The following is a 20,695-nucleotide window of genomic DNA, read 5'->3' as shown; positions in this document are numbered from 1 at the left end:
ATGGAACAAATCTCTGTTAGGCTTTGTCTACACAGGAACTTCAGTCGATTTAACACCACCACTCGGTGATGTATATTTTTCACACTCTTGACCAATGCAGTTAAATCAACTGAATTTTCTAGCGTAGACTAAGCCTAACAGAGACTTGAGGGTCACAGTGGATAAATCAGTTGAACTCGAGCTCCTAGTGCAATGAAGTGGCCAGAAAGGCTAAAGCAACGCTTGGTCGTATGAACAGGGGAGTACTGAGCAGAAGTAAAGAGATTATAATACCTCTGTATTTAGCCCTGGTGCAACTGCTACAACAATATTGTGTCCAGTTCTGGTGGTCACACTTCAAGAAGGACATAGATAAACTGGAGAGGGACAGAGAAGAGCCATGAGAAAGATTTAAGGATTGGAGAATAAGCCTTAGACTTAAAGAGCTCATAAAAACATAAAAATGGCCATAGTGGGTCAGCCCAATGGTCCATCTAGACCAAAATCCTGTCTTCCAACAGTGGCCAGTGCCAGATACTTCAGCTCAATCTATTTATCTTAACAAAAGAGAAAGTTAAAGGGTGACTTGATCACAGTCTACATAGGGAACAGAAATTTGATAAGAGGGCTCTTCAATCTAGCAGACAAAATATAACAAGATTCAATGGCTGGAAGCTGAAAATAGACAAATTCAGGCTAGAAATTAGATGCAAATTTTTAAACAATGATGGTAATTAACCACTAGACTTGTGGTAGATTATCCACCACTGGAGATTTTTAAATTAAGGTCTGATGTTTTTCTATGAGTTGTGTTATGCAGGAGATCAGACTATACGATAAAAATGGTCCCTTCTGGCCTTAAACTCTATTAATCTATGAACTCTATGAAACAGGACCTGAAACTTTCTACAACACCACAGTAGATAGAGACAGTAGATATAGTATTGTAACACTACAAGTCAGAATTAGAGAGATGAAAGACAACACGGGATTATTCTCTACAGTATATCTTATAATGCTTTGTCCAGTAGCCGAGTTCCTACTTGTCATAGTTTCTTCCCTTTATTCACGCTCCTGTAGCTACATTGTTTTCCCTCTCAATCTGTAGCACTTTTAGCATCACACATGTCCACAGCTAACCATCAGAGGAGCAATAAAACTTCTGAAGGGGTTTCCTAAAGCAGAAAATTCACTATTATTTGAGACCATGATTTAATGATCTATCAATATAAAAGATTAGTAAAATAAGAGATTTTTAGCTGCACTAGGCCTAAAAAGAGGAAGAGTGGTAAATAAAGTACGTCTGTCCATCAAAAGAGGCACCAACAATTCTCTTGATCCCTATAATGTTTTTTACAGAACTTTCACATGTAAGCTGCGGCCCAGACAAGATACATCAGGTTCAGTGGAGCCTAACAGAATTGGGTTGTTGTAACATATTAAAACAGTGTATGGAATTCTACTGGGCAGCAGAAAGGTAAAGGGATTGACTTCCTATTCAAAGTATGCAGATGCTAGGAGGCTGAAGTAACTATTACAACAGAAGAACTAATAGAAAATCCAGAATTTGAAACTGAAAGTTTCTTCTTCCCTACGTGTGTGTGCGTGTAAGTAAAAACCAAACAAAAATAAATAAATAAATAAATAAATCTCTGATTAGTTACTTTGTGCAATTGCCAAATAACTGGAATGTAAAAGATTAAGACACCTACCAAGTTCAGTATGTATGGTAAATTACATATTAATTCTAACTAGCCCCACAAACTCCTCTAAAAGGACAAGATTTTTTTGTTTGTTTTAAAACTATGATGATATAAGCAGTTATGTACAAAACACATTCAAAGCTATTTAAAAGCACATTCAAGTATTAGGAAAGATGAAGTTTTCTAGTCCAACTAGCTAACATCATGGTAAATCTAAAGAATATTCAACTTTTTTTCCCCTTAGAGAATCTTTGCTGGCTTTTGGAATTTTCTATTAATTTTAACTGACCAACAAGATAAGAGTTTTAATCTTTTTAGTTTTTCTTTTAACAGCTCCTCTTCCAGCAAAACTCAAGGCAGTTAGTTAACATTTGATTCTGTACAGAACTGAGTTTTACACAACCACATGCAAAAGCCCAGAAATAGTTTATGTAGACTCAGGCCCTAAAGATACCAAGTCCCATGGTTTTAACTATCAGTCAAAGCAAATATGACAAGAACTAAATCAATGTTTTTCTTCTCTTTTACTTTTTTGATATGATGTTCCTTACCAGCAGCAGTAAAAATTCTTGTACTGACAAGTTTTTCCTGACATGCTGTCAGGTTACATCAATAGATAACAATGGCTGATTGTGAAAGAAGGGATTACATACATTTATTTTCTTACAACATGACAGCATGTAATAATTTTGACATATAGTAGTCATATTTTACACAATAGAAAAAAAGAGCCATACGATTTGTTTATATTTTAACCCAATATCTTCCATCTCAAGTATTATACTCCTCTACTGTTTAAAAACAATCAGCAATGACTCCTCACTCACTCCAACAAAAATGTTCTTTAATTGACTAAAGCTAGATTTTCAGCACATAACTGGAGCAAAGCAAATGTTAAGCTTGATATTATGACAACAGGTTAGCCGGGGGTTAGCCTAGAAGACAGTATATACCTCATAACGCAAGAAAGAAATTACTGTATGCTTTGACAGAAAATAAAAATACAGTTAAAGCAGATACCTTTTGTTTTTATATAAACTTCCTGTTCATACACATGTCCTGGACAAAGAAAAGAAACCCAAGTATTGCATTCATTACCCCATTTAAAAAAAAAAAAATCCCTAAAACTTGACTAACATGGCAAGGTTTGTAGTCATAAGAGCTGTAACAGGCTGGCAGCATCTGCTGGAAACTACTTACAATGTTACCAGGTGTTGATCCTGCTGGGAAAAAATTACATGGGTTCCAAGTGACTTGTTACCCCATCTGGATATCTGGGAGACAGAATGGGTCTGTAGAAAGAGCACCTAGACTGTGGGCCAAGTAGTCTTAAGGAAGAGAAGGTTACTCACCCGGTGCAGTAACAGAGGTTCTTCGAGATGGTTCTCTCTTTGGGTACTCCACTTTAGGTGAATCTGGGCCCCTGCGTTAGTAATCAGAGATTTTCAGTTGCAGTGCCTGGTTGGGTGGCACATGTGCAGTCCCCATCTTGTGTTGCCTCTGGGGATTACATAGCACTATGTGACCAACCTTCCCTCAGTCTTTAGCGCAGTCTGTAGCATGAAAAAAACTCCGAAGTAGTGGGGAGGAGAGAGGGTAGTGGAGCATGCATAGGGACAACCATCTCAAAGAACCTCAGTTAATGCACAGGGGGAGTAACCTTCTCCTCTTCTTTGAGGAGTGTCCCTGTGGGTGCTCCACTTTAGGTGACTGTAGAGAAATGCCCTTTGGTGGAAGGGAGGGTCTTTGGAGTTGCAGTATTGGCAGATGATAAAACCTTAAGTCCGAATAGAGTCTCTGATGAGGAGTGCTGCTCTATGGCATAGTGCTGGGTGAACGTATGAGCTGATGCCCAGGTTGCTACTTTGCAGATGTCCATAATGGGCACATTTTTGAGAAAGGCTATCAAGGCACAGAGTGATCTGGTAGAACGTGTGAAGGTCCCCAGTGGGGGTTGTAGCTGTTGGTGATGATAAAAGTTCATGCAGTTGGAGAGCCTTTTAAATAGCCTCTGTTTAGATAAATGGTTCGGTGATGCAAAGAAATAACTTTGGTGATTTTCTGAAAGTCATTGTCCTCTCAATATAAAATGTTACCACTCTTTGGACATCTAGAGCGTGCAGCGTTGCGTCTCGTTTATTCCTGTGAGGTTTTGAGAAGAATGATGGGAGATGAATAGCAGGTTTATGTCTGATGTGGATTCCAATGGGGACCAGAGGCCTTGGATTGTGTGGTTGTGGAGGTGTGCCCCCCAACCTAGCAGAGATGCATCAGTTGTGAGTATCATCGACGGAAGGTTCTGTGCAAAGGGAATTCCTGCACAAACATTGTTTGGTTGCGTCCACCAACGTAAAAAGAGTTTTTACTTTGGCTAGCATTGTAAGACATTTGTTAATGCTGTGTCTGTGTGGAATGTATAATGTGATGCCTGCAAGGCTGGCTCAGGACATGTGCAGTCTGGCATATTTGACAACAAATGTTGTTGCTGACATGTGGCCTAACAATTGGAGGCAGGTCCTGGCTGATGTCTGGGGACTGGCTTGCGTTATGGTGATTAGATTTACTCAAGTGCTAAACCTGTGTCAGGGCAGTGAGGCTGTAGCTTCCAGAGAGTTGAGGTAGGCCCCAATGAACTCGTTTCTGCACAGGTGTGAGTGTCGATTTTTGTTTATTTATGTGTAGGCCTAGATGTGTGAAGAGAGCTACTGTCTTGAGTAGATTCTAGTAGCTGCGTGGATAGGCGAGGAGTATATTTCCCCTTCACCCTCATCGTCTTCATCGCTAGATAAAGGAGGAGTTGATCTGGGTGGTGTGGTAAGTTAGCTCAGTACCGAGTGTGCTGGAGTGAAGTTGGTACTGAGGAGTGGAGATTCCGGTGCCGAGGAGACAAGAAGATCTTTGTGGCAAAGAAATTGTTGTGATATTGAGAGCATCGGTACCGAGGAAGGTGTTGGTGGTACCGATGCCTTTGCCGCAGTTGATGGTGCTGGGGGTCATACGTTATGCGCTATAGCGGCAGAAGGTAGCGCTGGCCAGTGCTGCATGTTTGAGCTGCTCCAGCAGTACCGAGGGAGGGATTGTAGGTCTTCCTTTAATGCCTTTTTCCGAGCCAGCCCATTTAGAGTCTTTTGCTCGCACAGTACCCATGGTACGGGATGCTCCTGCTAATTCAGAGGTGGAAGGTCTTGGTGCAGTTGGTACCAACGGGTAAGGCTATGATTTTATCAGGGATATTTTTTAGTAAGAGTCAGGGACAGGTCACAGGCAACAAACAAAAAAAAAATCACGGAAGCCGTGACCTGTCCCTGACTTTTAATAAAAACATCCCTCACAGAATGGGGAGGGAGGAGAGTCCAGAACCCTGCCTTCCCTCCTCCCCCCGCAGTGACTGGGAGCTGCAGGGACCCGATTGCCCAGTGGTTGAGGGGGTACCCTCACCGCCCTGTGTGGCTGGAACTGGGGGAGGGGTCCCCCATTGCCCACAGTGGCAGGGAAGCAGCGGGAGGCCCCTGCCAGCGGCGGAGTCTGGGGCGCTGCGGCGGACCCCCCACCCACAGCTGCTGAGCAGCTCCAAGATCCCTCTGCCACTGCGAGCCAGTCAGTTGCTGGGCATCTGCAGGACGATCCCCCACCGCCCACAGAGGCTGGGCTGCTGCGGGGTCCCCAGTGTCAGGGAGGTCGCTAGAAGTTATGGATTCCGTGGCTTCCACAACCTCCATAACATAATCTTAGCCTTACCAATAGCATCTGCCAAGTCAGGGAATTCAACTTTTTGGCTGATTCCCAAGAAGGGGAGGTCAGAGCCTGCTTCTTTGTCATCTTCTTGGCAGGGTGCTCCTTCCCTTGAGAGGGTGAAGGGGACCCTATGTCAGATGCCACCTTGGGAGACCACTGCCCAGGAGGGGCCCGTGATCCCAGATCAGATCAGGGAACCAAGACTTCACCATCATGAGAAATTTTAGCTGTACATCTCTCACCTTCCTGGCACATGCTTTCAAATTGTGGCAGTGGGAGCACTTTTGAGGTATGTGTCTCTCACCGAGGCAGAAGACACAGTGAGTGTCCGTCACACACCAGGATTGAGGAGCGGCAAGTGAGGTAATGTTTAAAACCCAGGGAGCCGGGCATGCCCCTCAGGGTAGGGTTTCTCCTGTGAAGAAGGTAACTATACTACACACTAAGGGGTATCATAATAACTGAAACTTAAATTCCTAAGTTTTTTTGTTTGTTTGTTTTGTTTTTTAAGAAAAAATAAAGGAAGAGTAATTAAACTATTGATTAAGTAACTAGTATTCTAAAGTTAAAACTAGAGAAAGTTAAAGTACAGCGGCACTGCTAAGTGCTCCGTCTCAAACCGAGGGCGATAGAGAAGGCATGGGGGAGAAGGGTGTGTGGTCGCACAGCACTATGTAACCACCAGAGGTGGCGTGAGACAGGGACAGGGCATGTGCGACCCACCCAGGCACTGCTACTAGAAACCTCTGATTACAAGCACAGGGGCACAGATTCACCTAAAGTGGAGCACGCACAGGGACACTCCTTGAAGAACCACCTTGGGAACAGAAAAGGCTAGAGCGGAGATTTGTTTTTGTTAATTTCCTAGTTAAGAGCACCAAACTCCAGTAAGGGGTTGAATTTGACTCTAGATGACGTGCAGACTTTGTTTTAGAACAGACTAGAAATAACACCTGTTCCTTTTGCCATCATTGTCCCCAAAAGCACCAGTTATACAAGAAACTGCTTTAATAATCCTGGGGGAATTGTGCACCAAAAAATTAAAAATTCTGTGCACAATATTTTAAAATTCTGAATATTTTATTTGTCAAAATATCACACTATAATCACTCTAGTTTCAATTATTTTGGTAATTTATCTCAAAATACCTGTCAACGAGTATGTCAACAATATAGACAGCAGCAAAAAAGATTCCCCAGTAATAGAGAGTTAAAGAAGCCCTTACAACCCAGTTCCAGTCGGGGGGTACTGGAGATTGCCCCCAGAGTCCAGACACCTGCCCCCTCCCCCACAGAGAGCAGACACCCACACCTCTCTTCCCCCAGAGCCCAACTGTGTGTACCGCCAGAGGCCAGACACCTGCACCTCCTCCCCACAGAGCCCAGCTGCAGGGCACTGCCCAGCCCCAGCTGTGGGGCAACCACACCGCCCAGCCCAGATGTGGGGCACCCCCTCCCCCGAGAGCCCAGTCACAGGGAACCCCCCCAACCCAGACACCTGCACCCCTTCTCCCCCCAGAGCCCATCTGCAGGGTACCTCCCCGGTCTAGACACCTGCACCCTCCAGAGCCTTTACTCCCCCTAGTTTCTTTATTGTCCCACCAGGGAACGTGAAGTGGTACGGCCCTGTCCTTCCTCACCCTTTGCCAGAGCTGGGTCTCACAGGCCGTCTCCCATCACCAGGAGAATAACGATTAAGCTGGGCAGCCAGAGCGTGCAGTCTCTATTCCTGCTGGGCTGGGCACTCCGCTCACTGGGCTCTGAGGAGTCCAGCAGCCCCCAGTGGCAGCCAGCAGCCTCAACTCTGCAGGGGAAATACGGAATTCTGTGCAAATTCTGTATTGCACAGTGGCACAGAATTCCCCCAGGAGTAATTTAAAGTTTCTAAACTTATTTACTGGAAGCTTTACACAGCGATAAGAAAAAAAAATCAGAAAGAAAGAGATACACAAGATTTGATTTTAATCAATCAGACTTGAATTAGGAAAGGCCATGAAGAAGTTGAGCCTCTTCTGTTTATTCCTCCACCACTTAATTTTGTTTCTTAAAAGGAGAAGGGGAAACAGAAGCCTGGCCATCACACCTTCACATTTCCCCTGCTCTACCCTGAATATCTAACGCTTGAAGCTTCTACTGCAAGTACACTAATCTGACCCATTGTATCTGTGCAATGCTGCTGCTGATCTCCTGGTCTTTAATAGCCTCCATAGTTCGATGGACTATACCCCTAGCTGTAATTTTACAACATGCAAGGCTCAGTTTGAGTCAGTGGCCAATCTTGGTCTATAAATCAATTGCCTGACCATGACAAAATTTCATATTTTGTTTAATTTGTCCAATTTACTTCCACACTAGAGTGGTGATTTCTAGTTTTGGAAGGCTGAAACATCAAACCGTTTCTTTGCACATCTTTACTGGACTGATAAAGTATAAACCACTGTTCGCTTGTGCATGGACCAGAGGTCAGGGCTTCTGTATTAAAAGGGAGCACAAGAAATACAAGCAAAACTATTAAGTGTAAAATCTGATGTTGCTAAGCTCATATTCTGGGCTTCCAGTTTCTATTAAAAAAAAAAAAAAAAAAAAAAAAAAGAAATCCCACACACAAACCCAAAACACACCACCACCACCACCTGATGATTTTCACATTCCACTTTACCAAATGGTATCACTTAGAGGACGAGCAGCAGTATATAGACAGAAAGCAAAATTACTACAGGACTACATACACTTGAGGAATTCACTTCAACAAAGCATTAGATTTTAAGGTCACATGCATTTTAGTTTTTAATGCAGCCAGATTTCACTGGTAGGTACTTCTCCAATCCAGTTCTCAGGTAATGGGCAGGGATGACCAAGGAATGGAGATGTAATGGTCCCAGTGTGCTAGAGGTGGCTTTTTTGCTGGAACCTTCCAGCCTGATGTTTTAATCAACTAATTCCATGTTCTAGTGTACCTGGGGTTTCCAGCAATGGCTTGGTTTTGCCACACATAGCAAGTGTGTGCACATCAGATTTTTTTTTTTTTTTGCACTTAGAATAAGATCATAGGTGTATGTTTCTTCCCCCAAATGGTATACCCTGAGATTTCAGTCACTTGTGCAGAACTAAAGTGAAGCGATTGAGGAATTTGAGGTGAAAAACTGTACTTTTTAAAGGTCAAAAATAACATGGGACAAAGATCATTTTTTCAAACTGAGTTTCATATTATGTACAGTCAAAGGCTAAATATGATTAGACTAATAAAGCTTTAACATGCATACTTACTTACTCTCTCATATACATCTCAAAATGTGAAGTCATGATTTAAAAAAAAAAAAAAAAAATGTAAAATAAAATTATAGAATCCATGACATGGGACAAACAATCATGCTTAGTTTGATCTGCCAGTTTGCCACATTCTGTACTCACCCATAAAAAAAAAAAAAAAAAAAAATCACCAGCGGACACCAGCAGCTGCCATTACCTACTATTTGCTTAACATTCAACATATAAGCACCTATCATCTTGACGTCCAAGCGCTATATGTCTGAAGAATTGCTAATGGAAAACTAGTCAGTTACTTGTAGCCCTGGAACATGAAGACATGCTAGGGTGTAAGCTTTAAAATCAACCACTTTAGCAATGGTAAAAGGCATCCCTTGTATGAGCCCGTTTTAGCTAACATGTTCAAATCACATCTTTAAATCCTAGTCTAGATAACTCTTTAGAAAACTTGTTTTGATTATAGTCCTGATATACGAAAAACTACTATATGCAATAAGATTACTTTAATAGCTTTTAGTTGTCTTAACATCCTTCAGTGGAATATGTTAGTTTCTTAAAACAGATATGGTGGCTATCACGTGTGGTTCAAAACCTCAGTTCACTACCTTGTCACCTTTGTTATGACGTGGAAGTGGGATATGCACTAACATTACTTTGATTTTCGATCTGTCTGAATAAAAATGGGAAATTACAGGCTGGCATTAAAGCTAGCCTTACCAGTGCTCTAGAAGGAAAAGGCAACGTAATGAAATCTCAATCATTTCCATTAATGGCAGCAGGAATCACAGATTCGTAAGTTTGTAAGGTGAGCATGCTTTTTTTCTTTCTTTCTTTTAAATGTAGTAAAAGGAACATTAGACTTGTGTACAAACCTCAAAGCTACAGGTTTTTTTACCTGTACCCTGCTCTTTATTGAGTTTTACTCAAAATTAAAAATGTAGCCTTAAGGAAGGAAAGTAAAACCTTCCTCTTAGATTAATATTTATCTAATTTCCTTGTAATCTGCTGATAGTTCATTCCATGCCTAGTAGCTGTGATGTAGTTTTTGAGTGCAATGTGACTTTTTTCTTTTTTTAAAAACACTTTTCAACTACAGTCTGACATTCTGCTTGTTTTTGTTGGTTTCAAGTTCCCAAGCAATAGAAGTACTTACCTTAAATTTTCTAATTCCTGTTTTCTCAGAGGTGAAGAAGGTGGAGCTGGAATGAATTTATCTCCTTCATGACTTTTACTGCTGAAATGAAGACAGCCTGTTAATTGCGAGCAGTGACCTTCAAGCCTTTAACAAAAAAAGAATGTAAATGCAATAACAATCACAGACACTAATCTCCCTCCCTCCTCCCCCTTTTTCTTTCTCTCTCTCTTTTTTTTTTTTTTTAAAACGACAGCAAGAATCCTATATGTTGAAATGGAAGAGGTTGGGCAAACAAAAGTGAGGGCTGGCAATATTTCAAGCATTGCCAGCCCTCACTATCATTAACACTACCTCATACATGTACACTATCGTTAACAATTCCAATTTTCGGGGGAGGGGGCAGGGGAGGCAGTGACAACCTTTTACCAGCAAAAGAAAAAACACCAACACTAACCTTACACAGTTTTAAGCTATTTTTAGAATTCTATAGTAGAAACAACTAAAACTGGTAGATGCAGATTGCATTGGGTTTGTATTAGAGATAGCTTCCTTCCTTTTAAAAACTTAGGGGAAGGACAGGAAGAGGCTGAGTACAATTTGAATTTTTTAGCAATGTATGGTCAAATTAGAGGAATTCTTTATAATATTAATATATTTTAAAAAAATAGCACAAACCACACCAAGAATCCACTTATTTTTCAGTTAGTAAAATTCTAATGTGAAACTTGAAATATACACAAATATTTGGACAATTCAAGACGTACTTCCCTCTAAAAACTTGTATTTTTACCATTTCTTTTTCTTGAACAAAAATTTTGAAAGTTGAAAGCTTTCCTTCCATCTTTGGCAACAAACACTGCTTTCTGCACTGACAAACATGGAAATGCAGTTTACAGTAAGTAGAAAAACAGCTTCCTTCTGAGGTGGGGAAAGACTACACTTGCATTTCGGCAGAAAAAGCAACAAAATTTAGATACGACAGACCAAGATTTTGGTTTGGATTTTTTTTTATTTTTGCCCACTTCACAAACAGTGAGAAAATTTTCACCCAAGTCTAGTACTGCTTCATCTCTGCTTACCACATGCACTACCTCATACATGTACAGATGAATGAGGTTATTCCAGTGCAAACTACAAACCAAACATCAAGAGAAGTATAGAATTAAAGGAACCCTGTACCTAAAGTTGTAGAAAACACACACAAAAACCACCCCCTTTTCACCAGGGGAATATCTGTTACAAGGTCCAGACTGTACAATATTTTCAGGAGAATGTCACCATCTCGGTTCTTCTATTGTCCCTACCCCCTACCTCCAAACAGACAAGGTACCCAGCTGAGAGGAATGGATGAAAATCCTTTCAGAACTTGGCAGCATGAATTTAGGAAGAGAATACTTAGTTACTGGACTTCTGGGAGTCAACAATGCTCCTTGGGAGGTATAGTGATAATGTTAGTTATAGAAGCATATGCTTTTGAAATCATAGGACAGTAAGAAATCCTCGTCTACAATGCAGATTTTCTCTTCCTCACTCCTGTTAAGGAAAAGGGACACACTAGGAAAGATTCACTAAGAAAAATCATAAGTTTTGGACTGTGGTCATGAGGATTTCTAAGGAAAGATGGTGGAAAAAATATTCCTAACCGCAAGAAAAAAATAAAACGTAAAGAAATTTCCTTTAAATACCTCACATAGACTGAATTCCTTAACTGTTAAAGGGATAAATGGCTTTTCTGCACTTTCAGTACTATATATTGGAACTTGGGTATAACAAAAAATACAACTTTCTATTATTTTCCTTAAATGAACTGAGACCTCCAGCATTACCTGTTTTCCCCCCCCAAAGCTGGTGTTCTAAACATTTTCTCCGAGGATTGTGTCCATGAAAGTGAGGGACTCACCGGCATTACACCAGGCATAGTGCAGGCATGAACCAAGAAAAGTTCTCTACATAATTTTGTAGATATTCTTCTCCAACACCCCTGATTTTATATGGGAGTTTAGAGAAGCGTGTAAAGAGAAATCAGGATGAAACCAAAGTCTCCATGTTGGATCCGACATTCACTGGCTTTGTTATGTTTTTAGAAACTTTATAAACCAATGGAGTTTTTAAGATTCCTTTTGTAGATGTGTCATTTTTTGTAGTTTATATTTTTAATTGCCAACTGTATGCTTCTTTCCTTCACACTTCCTAAATCCAACCTCCATCCCCCACCTCAGAAATAAGCATAATATCGCATACAAACACCCAAGACTGTTATGTCTATGTACCAAATCTGAGCCAGGGCAAATGTTTAGAACTGAAGCATAAGACACTAAGGGCTTGTATACACTTAAAATGCTCCAGCAGCATAGCTGCCCCTGCTGCAGTGTGTCAGTGGCGATTCTCTGCAGTGACGAGAGGGGTTTTGTAGTTAGTTGCTCTAGTGAGTGTCTACACTGAAGCACTACAGTGGCACAGCTGCACTGTTAGTCTGTAGTTAGTCCACCTCCCTGAGAGGTGGTAGCTAAGTTGACAAATTCTCCCATTGACCTAGTGCTCTCTACACTGGGGGTTAGGTCAGCATAGCTACATCTGTCACCAGTGTGGAATTTTCACACCCCCGAGAGACGTAGCTATTCCAATGTGAGTGTTCAGCATAGACCAGTCCTGAGAATTACAGGAGTATGTGCATGCCCGAGGTGACTGGGAAAACAAAAACCACCGTCAACACATTTAGCATTTGTAGAACATAAGTAAAGGCAGTGAAAACATTCATAAAAATCAATTTACCGTATATACTCGTTCATAAGCCGAATGTTTTTAGTAAAAAAGGGAAGCGCCACAGAAGGGGGTTGGCTTATGAACGGGTATAGACAGGGAGAGGTGGGACACAGCCCCTCCCTCCAACAGCGGGAGCAAGGAGAGGCAGCACAGCCAGCAGAGCCAGAAGGGAGGAGGTGGGGCCAGCATCTCTCTGCTTCTGCCCATGCTGCTCTCCCCCCAGCCTCCGAAGCAGCTGCAGCTCCAGGGTTGGCAGGCTGCAGCCGTGCTGCTAGGCCCTGCCCCCCAGAGCAGGCTGTGGCCGCGCTGCCCGGGCACTGGAGCACACTGTGACTGTGGCCCGGCCCAGCCAGCTGGAACATGCTGCAGCCGCACTGCCCGGTCTGGCCCGCCAGAGCAGCTCCAAATAGGCCAGAGACATCCTCCCCTGGCCCTCCCCAGATAAGGTGGGATGGGATGGGCAGAGTGTGGGGTCATGTGGGGGTGATTACAGGGGTTACTCCCATGACCCCCCAGTTTCTCCCCCACAAAAAAAATTCCCCACCAATTGCTGTCCCGGCTCGTCAGGGTAAGCAGCTGACATGCTGGGACATTTTGTTTACTTAGGTTTACCTCCGTGCCTGCGGACGCTCGAGGTAAACAAACCATCTCGGCCCACCAGCGGCTTATCCTGATGGCCCGGGAGCCAAAGTTTGCTGACCCATGAATTATAGGGTCGGCTTATGAATGGGTCATAAACATTTTCCATTTTTACTTCTCCATCTTGGGGGGGGTTGGTTATAAACAAACCAGCTTATGAATGAGTATATACGGTAATTGTTGAAGGGTAGTTTTTGTTTTGTTTTGAAAGAAAACAAGTGTTTGATGGTAGAAGTCCAATCACTATTTTTTCCTCAGGTTTGCTTAGCAGTACTTAAATTCTGTTACACCAGTAGCAGTTTTCTTTGCATGGAGACTTTGCATGTGCGTTTAAGATCACCTTTTCCGTTTTCTATTTTTCTGCCTGTCAAACTACAGGACAGACAATAGGCACAGAAATCTCTCTCTGATGCTGTGGATGAAAAAAAGTTTTTTAAATAACTGAAACATCTACTATTATATTTACCTGCATGCTTCACTGCTTTCATTGTTCTCTGCATTTCCCCCCAACTGGTTATTAGTTTTAGATCCATTTTCCTGCTTTGGCTCCTGCTGATCTTCCGGCAGCAACAGCAAGGCATTTCTTAGACAAATCGCTGCAAACTCCATACTGGCAACAGGGATAGCTGAGGACTGCCCATCACTTGAAAGATGGAAGTTATTAGTATATTTACAAATTATTATTGCTACTTCATTAAAAAAATATAACGCTTTGGAAAAAGTGAATTCAGAAAGACACAGAACAACTTTATCCTATGGATGAGTGGAAGATTAATGTTATGCTTTAATAAGTTGAATATTTAAATATTCACTTTATGCACTCAACAAAATGCTTATATCCTAATTTAGAGCTCCATCCATGGAAGTCCCATATATTCCAACAGGAACTCCCTAAATAGAGTGCTGGTAAAATCAGATCCTTTGGATGCAAAATCCTGGGACACTTTTTCCTTTTTGTTTGTACACTTCAGTTTATAAAGAACTAAACACAGCATCAGTGCACATACAAGAAAACAAGATGTGCAGAAATAACAGAATACATGCACACATTATGTTGTGAACCCTGAAGATAAAACCAATAAATTCTACCACTTGAGAAGTACAGGCAATTCACATATAATCTCACTTCAAGTGTTACGGCTTTTACAAGATGAGATAATTTAGCTAACAAGTCATAAAACTTTGTACATCTTATCTATTAGATCCCTACTCTAGGCTACTTTCTAGAATAGAGTTCTTGTGATAATTTCCCTTTCTATAAACAATTTAACATGCAACTAGGTGGAAAATATGAATTCTAGAGAGATTAAATTAGGAAATGACCAACTAAAAATTGAGTTTCATTAAACAGATAAATAGTGTTGGATGGGCAACAGAAGGCTTAGACACCCACTAAGACTCCAAGCCTGTAAACATTTCAACACATGAGTAACTTTAACCATATGTAGAGTCCCATATAAATCAATGGGAATAGTCACATGAATAAAGTTACTCACGTTTAAAGACAGGAAAGTTTAGAATATTTTTTTCTGGTAAACAGCCACAAACCCTTTACAGAGATGAGTAGAAAGTAACAGAGTATAGAAAAATTGTGTACTTACTTATAAACAACATTCTGTATTGATTGTGATGCAAGGACTATTTTACGGTGATAGCCTTGACCTACTATAGATTGCACAATTCCTTTTTTGCTTGGAAGACCTTTAGTTTCTTGTTCTGACATCTAAAGGAAGAAGGATTGAAAATATCAGTGAGGCTGAACAGGTGATCTTCTTGACATAAAAGCTACAGAATTTTATGAGAAACAAACATTACATGTACATAACTGAACCCAGCTAACCCACATTAATTTGCTATTTGTCTGGAGATGGTAGAATACCCCAGAAAATTTTACTGTCATCCAAATATCATGACTGATAAGGAATTTTTAATTTGTCTTCACAATGCAATTTTACTATACCACAACTAACTTGAAGCTTCAGGGATTATTTCTGATAATTTGTTCAGTAGTCTATTGACCTAGTTTTTCCTCTGTTATAAAAAGAAGAGGACAATGAACCAAGTCATTTTCACAAATAGTCAAATTTGGAATTGCTAGGACATTAAAAAGTTTCACGTAATATGGAGCTAAATAATCTAAGTTACCAATATTTATATTCTGACCTCACCCCCCCGCTTTTTTTTTCCATTTGTTGTCCCCCATATTCAATAGATGCATGGGTCAAGTGGTTCCTCTCCCTGAACTCAGGGGGATGGCCTTTAGTTTTGGGTGGGACCCAAAGTATTTCAAATAGTACAAACTTTCCAACTTCTGCAACAAATGAAGGTGGGGTCTTACAGACAAGTCTCTTTCACTACACAACCCTAATTTATCCCCAGAGCAGGTCTATCCTGTGCCCTGAATAAGGCAGGGGTCCTGGGCAAAATTTAGTATATAATCATGTAATTAAAGACTCTATTATAAGAGTGCACAAGGGAGCTGAATTAAGATTCCACAGGCAATCAAGTCCTTGACTTTGCAACCTTAACTTTTTAATGTAGTTTTGTATGCATAATTTCCTCAGTATTAAAAAAATAAATAAACAAACCTAAAACCCAGAAATTCCATCATGTGAAAGCATCTTGATCTTTCAGGGCTCATCAAGAAGATGTGATATATGCTTTAGCAGTGTGTTTCACAAGTATTTGCTGACAGCAGAGGAACGTCAAGACTCAGCAACCTTGGGTTCAATTCCAGGTTCAGGGGGAGAAGCGTGCTCTTCCAGGTACAGACCCTTCACTTCCTGATCCCCTCAAGCCAGACTCCTCCTACTCGTGTCCCTTCCGACCTGTCCCTGTGTCAGTCGCATCTCCTCATACAAGTTTCTTCCCCAAACCCAGCTTCTAATCCCAGTTCCAGTCCTAGTCTCCTTCTTTCCATGTCCAATCTTTCTCCCCATGACTCCTCTAAAATCTACAGCTCCCAGTGCCAGTCTTCCTTGCCAAGCTTCTCTCCCTAGTCTCCTTGCCCAGCCAGTCCCAGTATCTTCTCCCTTCCAGCTCTTGTCCCATCTACATTTCAGTCAAGCTGCTGCTCCTGCTTCACATTGCCTGATCACCAGCAAAGGGAATACTGAGAGCACAAGAGAGCAGGAAGACTCAATTCCAGTGCCTGGTGCCACAGCAGCCAGAAGCAGCCACAGCAGAGAAAGTCCAGCTCAGCCTCTGCAATCCCAGGCTGGAGTATGCTCAGTGCAGACAGGATCTTTGGAGAATTTGGCTGCCACACACTAACACATATTTTTTATGGAGCATGTGCTAGCAGATTTTTTTTGTCTTATAATTTGGCCAAATTTGGACAGACTTCCATGGGAAAAGCAAAAGCCACATCCCTGACACGAACACAACTCCCTTGGCCAAATTTCAAGACCTGGCTCCAAACAGGCACTACAGCTTTTCAACAAAATGGTTTTAAGAATTTTTAACATAGGCAAAAGGACATTTTCCCTTAAACAGATGAACCATTTTTGCTGAAACTATCAAAAAGATTCATTGTGAGGTAGACACCCCAGCATGGACAATTTCAGCCTACACAGTTAAAATTTGGCAAAGTTATAAGCAACTGAAAACAAGGTCTTCTACTGAGAAGAGCCAGGAAACCTCAATTATAGCAGCAGCTACCAGTTCCATCTATAATAAAATAAAAGTATGTTTCTAGCCCTCAACAATTGTGAAGAAAAGCATGAAAACGTGATCCAACGCAATGACATCTGCCTGAGCTTGCGGAGAGCATAAAGCAGTAGCTTTAACAGATATGAACTGCCCCAGTATCTCAATGGGGTGTTAATTCCCAATCTCAGCAAACATCCCCCCCACCAAACTTGACATCATCCCAACATGGGTCCGTGTAGCAGAAGGAGAATAATGCAGTGGGCTTAGCCCACCTGCTAAAATAAATACTATAGGTGCTGGGGAAAGAACTGGGGGCCCTCCTGCTGCCACCCTTGCTTCTTTTGGAGGAAGCTGGGGAAGACCATCCTGTTGGCTGCTGGTGCACTCCAGGGGAAGAGAAGAGGTCTGCTACCCCTGCCTCTCTGAGAACAGAAGGCCCTGCTGCTACCATGGCCATGATATAGGGGCAGAGCCATGTCCCCTTCTGCGGTGTGCATGTGCCCATGGCCTGCCTTAATCTGGCCCTGATTCTGAGAATTTCTTGTGACACATCATTGTTATTAAATATTTCTTTCATGGTAACATCCAAGTCCTGTTTCAGGATGAGGGCCACACCGGACTAGGAGCTTTACAGACAGATGTAAATATAGTCCCAATCCCAAAAGTCTTACAATCCAACAGCAGAAACATGAAATGTGGGAGAGAGGCTTCATACATATGTAAACATTTTCTATATTTGTAAGCCTCACTATTAAGTACTGGTTGGTTTCTTATGGGCAACATGAGAGAAGCAAGTCTTGAGACGGATTTGAAGGAGAAGAAAGTGTAGATCAGGGGTTCTCAAACTGGGGGTCATGAGCCCTCGGGGGGGGGGTCGCAAGGTTATTGCATGGGGGGTCCTGAGTGGTCAGACTCCACCCCCAAACCCCGCTTTGCCTCCAGCATTTATAATAACGTTAAATATAAACACAGTGTTTTTAATTTATAAAAGGGGTCACACTCAGAAGCTTGCTGTGTAAAAGGGGTCACCAGTACAAACTTTTGAGAACCACTGGAGTAGAAGAACCTTACAGAGCAGTTCAAGGACAGCATGGATGAAAACTTGAAAGTGTTTGTAGGAGCAAATACATGAGCGGAAGTGCATGCAATAAAGAGAACAAGACTGATAAACAGGGATGGGAAAAGTTGTGTAAGGCATTGAAAGTCAAAAAGAACAAGAAATTTCAACTTGATACTGGGAGAGAAGAGTTTCCAGTGGAGGGATTCAAAGAGAAGATGATGGGATCAGAATGAAGAGCAGAGATGATGCATTTTTCTATAGACTGGATAGAGTGGCCCAGCTTTCAGATTAGCCAGAGAGAAAAAGGGAGCAGCAATTGAGATAAGAAACTATGAAAGCCTGCAGTGAGTTCTGGATGTGTGAAAAGAAAGGAAAAGGTCATATACCAGGATTCCACACACATCACAATGTGGCTTGTTGCTTATATCCTGTTTAGATTCTTATCACATGCAGTCCATGGCTACTTTGAGAAAATATTTATATTAGACAGCATTAAACAAAAAACAAGTCCTAAGGGATACATACCAACCCTCATGAACCAGAACCAGGACAAATGCCAACCACTAAGGGACACAGGTTAGAAAGATCCTTTATGGGACAAGTATTTCTCTACAGGATTTTGCCCTCATTTTAAAGCATCTAGTACTGGTTACTATCAGAGACAGGACATTGGACTAGATGGACTGATACAATGAGACATTTGTAGGATTTAGATACCAGCATATTCAGCAGTAAATAAATACAGGTCACAAGAAGCCAGCTAACACATTTGTGTGTGCAAATGTAACAATATACTTTCACTCAAATCGTACATCTTGGCATATGGATGTGGGATGTGAGCAGGGGGAATTTCCACTGGGACTGGGAGAAGAGAGTGGGAGAGAAGAGAAAGAAATCCACCCCATTGCCACAGAGCCGCAGCAGTTACGCTGTAACTGCTAGCAATGGCCTGCATGGATATTTATGCGCCCAGAAGAGAACTGGCCAGCAGTTCCACCTTAACCTTACTACTTCCCATTCCCAAAACGCCTTGCACTGGGAGCCCCAGCAGAGCAGAACTCCACAGCACAGAGAAAGATGTACAGCCCATGCAAGACTTAAATCCTGTGATTTTCCTTTTCACAGTACAACTACACCAGTTCTACTGGGTCAAGGAGCAACATGGCCTGAAGAGGGGGTAAAATTTTGCTATCACTGTGAAAGTACAATGGGAAGGTTAGGTCCCATTAAGCACCCATGAATAATGGGGTGAATGAGATGGCATGACAAGGCAAGTATGAGTTTTCGCCATGGAGAAGTAGCATATTGTATCTTATTTGCAGGTGAAGCCTCACTGCAGACTACCGCTGATTCATTCCTTATCTTTATTTTTAGCCCAAAAATAAAGTCAGTACAAAATCAAATCAAATCTAAGCCACACATAGACTTGGAGACAACTCAGCTTCAAAGCATGTTAAATAGGTCTACCAAGTATTCCAATGAGTTAAATATGGTCTAAATGCATTAATGTCACGTAAATTTGCCAGGAGAAATAATGCTTCACTAGTCTCATACACAGCCTATAACTTTAGTGAGGAATTGTTGTAACATCCAGTTACATATTTTCCTGTTATCCCTTACTAATATTCTAAAATAGCTACCAGGACATTTTTTACCTTACGGCAAGTCAGTTAACCTCCAGACCTCAATTTCCGCTTCTATAAAATGGAGATACTGCTTATCCATCTTTGTAAAGCAGGTTGCTATCTTCAGATTAAAAAAATCGGATATAAATTCACATTATTATATTATTTACATAACTAAATATTGAAGAAGCAGGCCTGTAACATGTACAGTAGAACTCATAGAATATTTCTTCTTTTCAAAAGGATATTGGTTTTTACAAGTGTTGTGTGATCAGATGGCTTCTGAAGCAGACTTACTTACCCCCTTGTTGGCAGCAATGCAGCATTCTGCTAGTCTCAACCAGAGGCGTGGGTTTGAGTGGTAGACTTGGACAGCTTCTATCAAGCATTCAAAAGCAGCTAGGGGCCTCCCAATATGTAAAAGTTGAATTCCACAGTTGTATAGCAACTCATACCGTTTATTAGTCAACAACGTACACATAGGTCTCCCTGAAAATTTCTTGCCTGTGAGAGAAGTTAGATAATATTGGGTATCCAGTTTAAGAGGGCAGAAATGAAAGAACACTCCTGGAAAAATAACTGCATCATGTAAATATTCACTAATTTCCCTCTGTAAATAAATTTCTTCCACCTTAGAGTTGACCTCAGAACAAACAAATGCACCTTACTCATTAGAGTATAGACTGCTTTAATCTTATTAACTATGCTGATTACTCAGTATATTAGATTGGAGTTGTATGATATTTCCTAAGTCATCTAAATGCCCATGGCTTCTTCATTATTCTCAATTTTTGTAAAATTTGTAACAAATTAGTTCCAAAAAGTATTTGCTATTTTAATATAATTATAAAAAGCCGCTGCCCTTTTACTGACATTATGGACTATACCACCATAATACACACAAGTAAGAATTAACAAGCCACACTGAGAACTAGTTGTCAAATAGGTAAAGAGTGGATTTAACATAAGATGAAATATGACTTGATGTAAGATTTATTGTCGGGGGGGGGGGGAAAACACACACACAAACTAACAGACGGAGTTACAATTAGGAGATACAGGAGTACTTGTGGCACCTTAGAGACTAACAAATTTATTAGAGCATAAGCTTTCGTGGACTACAGCCCACTTCTTCGGAT

The 20,695-nt window shown here is 41.4% G+C and overlaps 1 protein-coding gene across 1 annotated transcript in view; it reads right to left on the bottom strand.

Moving 5' to 3' along the window:
• CNOT10 (CCR4-NOT transcription complex subunit 10) overlaps positions 1–20,695 on the bottom strand; it is a gene marked incomplete in the record, with an annotated part of 58,912 nt that overhangs the window by 14,422 nt on the left and 23,795 nt on the right. Inside the window, 4 exon segments of the mRNA XM_034760852.1 lie at positions 9,837–9,917; positions 13,687–13,863; positions 14,822–14,943; positions 19,858–20,060. Of these exon segments, the coding sequence (XP_034616743.1) occupies positions 9,837–9,917; positions 13,687–13,863; positions 14,822–14,943; positions 19,858–20,060 (583 nt within the window).

This window comes from Trachemys scripta, chromosome 2 (assembly GCF_013100865.1).
Source record: "Trachemys scripta elegans isolate TJP31775 chromosome 2, CAS_Tse_1.0, whole genome shotgun sequence".
NCBI lineage: Eukaryota > Metazoa > Chordata > Testudines > Emydidae > Trachemys > Trachemys scripta.
This window is presented reverse-complemented; position numbering and strand designations above follow the sequence as displayed.